At 40.0% G+C, this 8,114-nt stretch overlaps 1 protein-coding gene across 1 annotated transcript in view; it reads right to left on the bottom strand.

Annotated features, from left to right (window-relative positions):
- The window catches only part of Strn3 (striatin, calmodulin binding protein 3), a 69,068-nt gene that overhangs the window by 46,966 nt on the left and 13,988 nt on the right, over positions 1-8,114 (bottom strand). Inside the window, exon 5 of the mRNA XM_013033446.1 lies at positions 1,424-1,475. Within this exon, the coding sequence (XP_012888900.1) occupies positions 1,424-1,475 (52 nt within the window). The remainder of the gene's footprint in view (positions 1-1,423; positions 1,476-8,114) is intronic.

Genomic DNA, 8,114 nt, shown 5'->3' with positions numbered 1-8,114 from the left:
GTGCTCTACCACTTGAGCTACAGCGCCACTTCCGGTTTTCTGGTGGTTTATTGGAGATAGGAGTCTCACGGTCTCTCCTGCCCGGGCTGGCTTTGAACCGGGATTCTCAGATCTCAGCCTCCTGAGTAACTAGGATTACAGGCGTGAGCCACCAGCGCCCAGCGGGGAGAAAATCATTTTAAGTCAGATAATTAAATCTCAATAAAAATCAGTGATAACAATCTAGCTCATTATTGTTTCAGAATTCTAGAAGTCAGAAGACTGAATCACACAAAACCTTTTGCCCCTCAAGTTCCACAAGGTTAGCATGGGGGAAGAATCAGATGGATGCTGCAAACGAAGAGTGTCTAAATCACAGCTTCTGTGAACAACTGTTTGTAACCTTCCAAGGGTGTTATATAAACATTCCTAGAGAGTCCAGACAATCAGGGTTTATGTTTGGAAGATGTTACATATGTGAGCAATCTGTGAGGAAATGCTTCCCACATACATATGTATATATATTTACATATACACATGTACAAAAAAATAAGGTAGTGCTATAAACCCAGGAGGGAGAATGACTAAAATTAAGGAATGAAGTTAGAATATAGTTCAGAATGTAGTTGGAAACTTATAAAAGGTAGGAAGAAATGTGAAGAACTACAAGGCTGAATGCAGAACAAATATGAAGTTGGACTGTAAAGAATAAAGTATTGTCAGATCACTTTAGGGCTCTACTGAAGTTATGATGCGATTATAATTTCACAGCCATTATCATGTAGTAGTATCATGTAGTCAGTAGATTTTTGTTAGAAGTTCTGCTACAGCTGATGCTGTAAGCTCACGCTTACAGCAACAAATTTCCAAATAATTTTGTTTGTGGGGGAGAGAGGGATGGAGGAGATACCTGAGCTTGAACTCAGGGCCTTCCACATGCTATGCATGTAGTACTTGAGCCACACCTTCCTTTTTTACCTTTGATACCTACACAAAACAACCAACCCACTTTGAAAACTGTTTTAGAAGTTTCCTTTGTTGTTTATTTTTCTTCTAAAAAACATACTTAGACTGCTACTTTTTCTTTTTTGCTGATCCCCAGTTTGGAACTCCCAGCCTGGAGCTTTCTCAGCTTACTTGCTCAGCTGGTGTTCTACCAGTAGAGCTACACTCAGCCTCACTTTGGATTTTAAAAATCATTTAAGTAGTTGCACAACATAGATTCAACTCAACACGTGAATTTATTAATACAATGCACCTAAATCAGTGTTACCTCTTCCAGTTGATGGCTATTTTGGAAATTAGAGTCTTAAGGACTTTTCTGACCTCGCTGGCAGACCCGGGCCTCCAGAGTAGGGCTGTTAGGTATGAACCACCAACACCCAGTTTAGGTAGCTATTTCTGGAAGATTTAGTCCCTTACAGCTTTCAACTCATTCCCACACTTCTATACCCAAACGAAATACAGTTGTATCCATTAGGTCTTGGCTAAATATTCTATGGCAACATTACAACATTACAATTGTTAGAAACAATTCTATTCCCTTTACTTTCTTAAAATATCTGCCTAGTAGGTGGTGGTAGTAGTTTTTAATTTTCAAAGATGTTATAACATTCTGAAATTATCACCTTTCATAATCTATAAACACATGAGGCTTCACACTAACTACATTATTTTCTAAGAAACATTGCTTCTAGTACTGTTCTCTTTTTTCATTCTATTGTTTTCTGAAAGTTCTTTGCATTGCTTCCATGCTACACTGATTTTAAGTATCTTGGAGTCTACACTGTCCTCCTTGGTTTATATGATTGCTTTCTGAGAAAAGATGAATAAATCAGAGATCTTAATGTAGGAATGTGTCAGTATCTTACTTGAACAAGTAATATAGTAATTTGGTTCAGCATACAAATCTAAATGGAATCACTTTACTTTTCTTCAGAATCCAGAAGGTATTATTATACTACGTTCTAGCTTTGAATGTTAATTCCAAATTTCTTGAATTTGGTTTGCCTTTATACTGTAAAGATTTCAGGATTTCTTCTTAATTTTTGATAACCCCTCCACTTATTGCCCAGAAGTATTTGGGAAGGTTAGTTTCAATGTGGAAATAAAGTTGGACATACATTCCAGAAACATATTCTGGGAAACTTGTTTATTTAAGATCTTTTCATAGCCATGCCTATAATGCTAGTTATTCAGAAGGCTGATCTGAGAATTAAAGTTGGATGTCAACCTAGACAAAAAATCCTAAGAGACTCATCTCCAATTAGTCAGCATAAAGAAGGAAGCAGGGCAGGGGCTCAAGTGATAGAGTGCCAGCCTTGAACAAAAGAGTTAAGGGACAGTGTCCAGGCCCTAAATTCAAGCCCTAGTACTGGGGAGGAAGAGACCATTTTATCTATTCTCTCTCTGAAACTCCTAAACACTGATTCTCCTGGACTGATCCTGAGTTTCCCTACCTTTTCAGCCCTATTTTTCTCTGCTCAAGCAGAGTCTGTCAACCTTACCTTCTAGTTTTTATTCAAGGAAGTCATTTCTATCACACTTTTTATTTTATGATCTCAAAACCAGCTCATAAAATATTTTTAAAAATACTATTCAATTTGTTTTACAGAAGAATTGCATTCTCTCAGTCCTTCCAGGACAATTTAATCTTTGTTTCCTATTTTCTGTGAATTCCTTTTTTGTTTGATGCTGATTATCAATGTCCGTAGCTATAAAGTCTCTGCTCAACTTTTCACATTTAAAAGGGAGGCACTGAAAAACTCAAATAGATCATGCATGACTACCATGACTGCATTGTCCTCCAAATTTCAGGATCCCATGTTATAATGAAGAAGAAGCACTTTTGCGAAGTGACTAGGAATAAGTAAACAAATGGAATTAGATCCATTATAAAAAAGACCTGAAGGAGCTTGTTTGCCCCTGCACCACGTGAGAACACATTGAGACGTTAACAGTTGCAACCTGAAAAAGGATCTCACTATAACCTAATCATGCTAGCATCATGATCTCAGATCTCCCAACATCCAAATGTTGAGAAGTAAACTACCTAGTCCATGGTGTTTTAACTGCTCAGAAGGACTAAACAAATCAGCAGCTAAATTTACTTTTATATAATAGAACAGCGGCCATTTTACTACCATATCCCAGATGTCACTATCAATTTGGTTTTAACAATTTGGTTTTTACTATTAATAATATCATCAGTTTTAATCATATTACTGGAGAAGATATAAGATCATCAGCCAATAAACTGGAAATCAAAGGCTTTTAATGCTCAATGATAGACATCCAGTTTGTTTTCAGTACTATAACTCAAAAAATTTCAGTTATTTTACTTCTTGAAAAATCAGAAATCACTGGGTCAATTCTACCAGAAAATATACCTCCACTCTTTGGGATAGAGAGAGGTGATCAACTGGAAGCAGAGCTGTGGGTCAAGTGGTAGACTGCTATCTTTGAGCAAAATAGCCTGAGACAGCCCTCATGCCTTGAGTTCCCAGGACAGGGGGGAATAAAGCAACAGAATAAGCAAGGCCAGATGGTGGCCCACACCTATAATCTCAGTACTTAGGCAGAAAGAGCATTAGTTCCAGACTAGTCTAGGCTAAATAGAGAAACCCTATCTCAAATTAAAGTAAAAAAGCAGAAGAGACCCATACAGAAAGTGGAAACGGGTACAACATGTCAAAATGATGCTGACATGAATTGGATTCCTCAGGAAAACTTTGAATCAAATCAGTAAAGCTTCGCCAAGAAGGTGTAGGAAGTTGGCACAGAAGAGATCAGTAAACTCTGATGAGTAAATGCTACTTTGTACAAACAATCCAGTCTGTACTTACCCTGCCCTGATGAAAATTAGTGCAAAGAAGTCATACCACCATAGAAGGCAACTACTACTTATATGTGGACTGAGCAATCAGTCTGTGGCAATAATGTTGAAAATGCACTGCATTCATTATTCTCAAAGTAACAAATTTATTTTTAAAAAACCATTGAAATCAACGTGTGTGTATGAGAGTAGATGGGGTTATTACCACAATCATCGTTGAACTACCTGAAACCTGCCTTTAGAAAACTAAATATACTAAATCCAGCCAACAACAAATGCTGGCAGGGATGCAGAGAAAGAGGAACCCTATTGCATTGCTGGTGAGAATATACACTAATATAACCACTCTGGAAAGCAGTCTGAAGGTTCCTCAGAAAGTTAAACATAGACCCTAACATAGACCCTCCCTACAACCCAGCCATACCACTCCTAGACATCTACCCTGAACAACAGGAACCAGGATACAAGGACACCTGCACCTCCATGTTCATTGCTGCACTGTTCACAATAGCCAGGATATGGAATCAACCCAGATGCCCTACTACAGATGAATGGATCCAAAAATTGCTGTACCTATATACAATGGAATATTACGGAGCCATTAGAAAGGACAAAATAATGGCATGTGCAAAGAAATGGATGGAATTAGAACAAATCATGTTGAGTGAGGTAAGCCAAGATCAGAGTTTGACAAACAGCACATGATCTCCCTGATGTGGATGTTAAACTCTAAATGTAAGGATATATGACAAAGTTAACAGGACTTAAGAAACAAAGGCCCTCTTAATTTGTCATATCTTTTTTTTTTTTTTTGGTCAGTCGTGGGGCTTGAACTCTGGGCTTGGGTGTTATCCCTGCGCTCTTCAGCTCAAGGCAAGCGCTCTAGCTTGAGCCACAGCACCACTTCCGGTTTTCTAGTGGTTAATTGGAGATAAGAGTCTCACGGACTTTTCTGCCTGGGCTGGCTTTGAACCATGATCCTCAGATCTCAGCCTCCTCAGTAGCTAGGATTACAGGCGTGAACCACCAGTGCCCGGCTGTCCTATCATCTTTAGATGACACCATGTCCTTGACCTCCATATATGGTATATACATGTGCACGTGTGAGGGAAGAAAGGAGAAGGACACAGAATCAGAGGGAAACAGGAAAAAATACAGCAGAGGGGCCGATCACCTGCACTGGACATTGATAAAAGTGAACTAAGCAACTCAAGGGCAGCAATAGGCGGGAGGGAATGAGAGAAGGGGGAACAGCTTACACTAAGCAAAAGGAAAGAAATGTACATATCACCTGATTTGGAAAAAATAGCTGTAGTGTCAAAGTTTGTAAAGCCCATAAGCTTTATAGATCATGATCATGACAATGCGCCTCGTGAAGGTTAAAATGTGTGTGTGACTTTATGCATCACTATCCTACTGTGAAATATGTGAAATTTATGTAATCACTTAATCTCAATAAAAAAATTTAAAAAACACGAGTGGCAAAGTTTTAAACATAGTTGTTTCTGATCTCATTTTTGAGGGGTGGGGAGATGTTGGTTACTGACTTATCTACTTTTTGTTATTGTGAAAAATTGAAGCATGTAAGACGTTGGGATCAAATTAAATTGGACTTAGCTGAGCACCAGTGAAGCCTGCAATCTCTAGCTACTAAAGAGGCTGAAATCCGAGGATCACTGTGAATAAAGCCTAGGCAGGAAAGTGCATGAGATTGATATCTCCAATTAACCACCAGAAAACCAGAAATGGTGCTGTGGCTCCAAGTGATAGAGTGCTACTCTTGGGCATAAAAGAGCTCACTGACAGCACCCAGGCCCTGAGTTCAAATCACACAATAAAATAAATAAAAAGATCAAATAAAATGAGGTTTGAAAGCAAAAGACTCAGTGCATTTCCTAGAGGAATATCACAAATGTAACCCCGAGATTCTTTTTTTTTGGGGGGTCCGGTCGTGGGGCCTGAACTCTGGGCCTGGGCACTGTCCCTCAGCTCTTCAGCTCAAGGCTAGCGCTCTACCACTTGAGCCACAGCGCCACTTCCGGCTTTTCTTTTTGCTTATGTGGTGCTGAGGAATCGAACCCAGGGCCTCAGGCATGCAAGGCAAGCTCTCTACCACTGAGCCACCTTCCCAGCCCAACCCCAAGATTCTAAATAGAGTAAAATGTAAGAATGACAACTGAAGGTTCAAAGTCAAATCAAAACATTACTAAGAAGTAGCATGACTTTTCCCAATTACAAAATCTAAGAGAACTGTCCTCTAATTCTTCCCAAATTTTGCTTGGCTTGTTTGCTTTTCTGGCTGACACTCTACCAAGTGAGTGATGTTCTAGAGTGATGTTCTAGCCAGGCTTTTTGCTGGCTGCTTTGAAGATGGGAATCTAGCAATTTTTTTTTTTGCTTGAAGTGACCTTAAACCTTGATTCTCCAATTATCAGTTTTCTGGGTAGTTAATATTACAAGTATGAGCCACTGGCACCCAGCAAGTTGGTTTTTCTGTTTGTTTGTTCACTGGTTGGTTCATTTATTCATTAAATAAAGCATAAACTGGTAGCATTCTGAACCCAAGAGCTAAACAACACTTTGTTATTTTCAGTCTGTCTAAAGAAACAGTTTATTTTAGTGGTAGGAAAGAATTACAACATATTAAAAGTACTCTAGCAGTTGAAGTACCTATGAATTACATAAAATCCATCTCAAATCTGCATTTCAATTCTATACCTGTTTCAGAGTTAGAATCATTCTCTGACACAAAACTTATAAACTTTAAAAGAACCTAAGAAGGGTAAACAAAGGAGGAGGCTGCAATGCTTGATAAGAAATGTACTCATTATCTTACCCATGTAATTGTAACCCATCTGTACAGTATGTTCACAAAAAATAAAAATTAAAATAAAAATAAAAGAACCTAAGTACTCAATTTATTTGCTCAAATTTGGGTAGGTGGAGTCTTTAGGCATTTATTTTTTTGTTGGTCGTGGGGCTTGAACTCTGGGCTTGGGCGCTGTCCCTGTGCTCTTCAGCTCAAGGCAAGGGCTCTACCGCTTGAGCCCTAGGGCCACTTCCAGTTTTCGAGTGGTTTATTGGCGGTAAGAGTCTCTCGGACTTTCCTGCAGGGCTGGCTTTGAACTTCGATCCTCAGATATCAGCCTTCAGAGTAGTTAGGATTATAGGCGTGAGCCACCAGCGCCCGGAGGGTAGGAGTCTTTAAATCTGAATTCTGCTTGCTTAAAAACTGTTACAGAGCTCGATGCCAGTACCTCATACCTATACTCCTAAGTTACTCAGGAGGCTGAGATCTGAAGACTGAGGTTCAAAGTTAGCTCTGATAGGAAAGTCAATGAAAATATTTATCTCTAATAAATCCCTAAAACACTCAAAGTAGAGTTGTAGTTCAAGAGGTAGAATGGGGCTGGGAAGGTGGCTCAGAGGTATTATGCTTGCCTCGAATGCAGGAGGCCCTGGGTTCGATTCCTCAGCACCACATAAGCAGACAAGACCAGAAGTGGTGTTGTGGCTCAAGTGGCAGAGCACTATCCTTGATCTGAAGAGCTGAGGGACAGTGCCCAGGCCAAATCCAAAAAAAAAAAAAAAAAAGCAACTCAGAAAAGGCTGGAAGTGGTGCTGTGGTTCAAGTGATAAAGCACTAGCCTTGAGCACAAAGAAGCTCAGGGACAGATCTAGGCCAAGTTCAAGCCCCAGGACCAGCATAAATTGATGGACGGAGAGACAGATGAAATTATGTCACATAGACTGAATCAAGGAGGAAAATTCAGGGGCTGGGAATGTGGCTTAGTGGTAGAGCACTTGCCTAGGAGGCATGAAGCCCTAAGTTCAATTTCTCAGCACTTTATAAGCAGAAAAAGGCAGAAGTGGTGCTGTGGCTCAAGTGGTAGAGCACTAGCCTTGAGCTGAAGAGCTGAGGGAGAGTGCTCAGGTCCACAGTTCAGGCCCCACGACTGACAATAATAAATAAATAAGTAAGTGGTAGAGGGGCTGGGAAGGTGGCTCAGTGGTAGAGCACTTGCCTTGCATACATAAGGCCCTAGGTTCGATTCCTCAGCACCATATAAGCAGGAAAAAAAAAGCCGGAAGTGCCATTGTGGCTCAAGTGGTAGAGCGCTAGCCTTGAGCTGAAGAGCTGAGGGACAGCGCCCAGGCCCAGAGTTCAGGCCCACGACCGGACCCAAAAAAAAAAAAAAAAAACTGTGGACAGTGTCAAGTGAATGTGATGTTCTTACCAAGAGGACTGAACTTCCTTCCTGATTGGCCCAAAATTAACCTATTTTTAGTACTGAAAACT

This window comes from Dipodomys ordii, unplaced genomic scaffold (assembly GCF_000151885.1).
Source record: "Dipodomys ordii isolate 6190 unplaced genomic scaffold, Dord_2.0 Scaffold168, whole genome shotgun sequence".
NCBI lineage: Eukaryota > Metazoa > Chordata > Mammalia > Rodentia > Heteromyidae > Dipodomys > Dipodomys ordii.
This window is presented reverse-complemented; position numbering and strand designations above follow the sequence as displayed.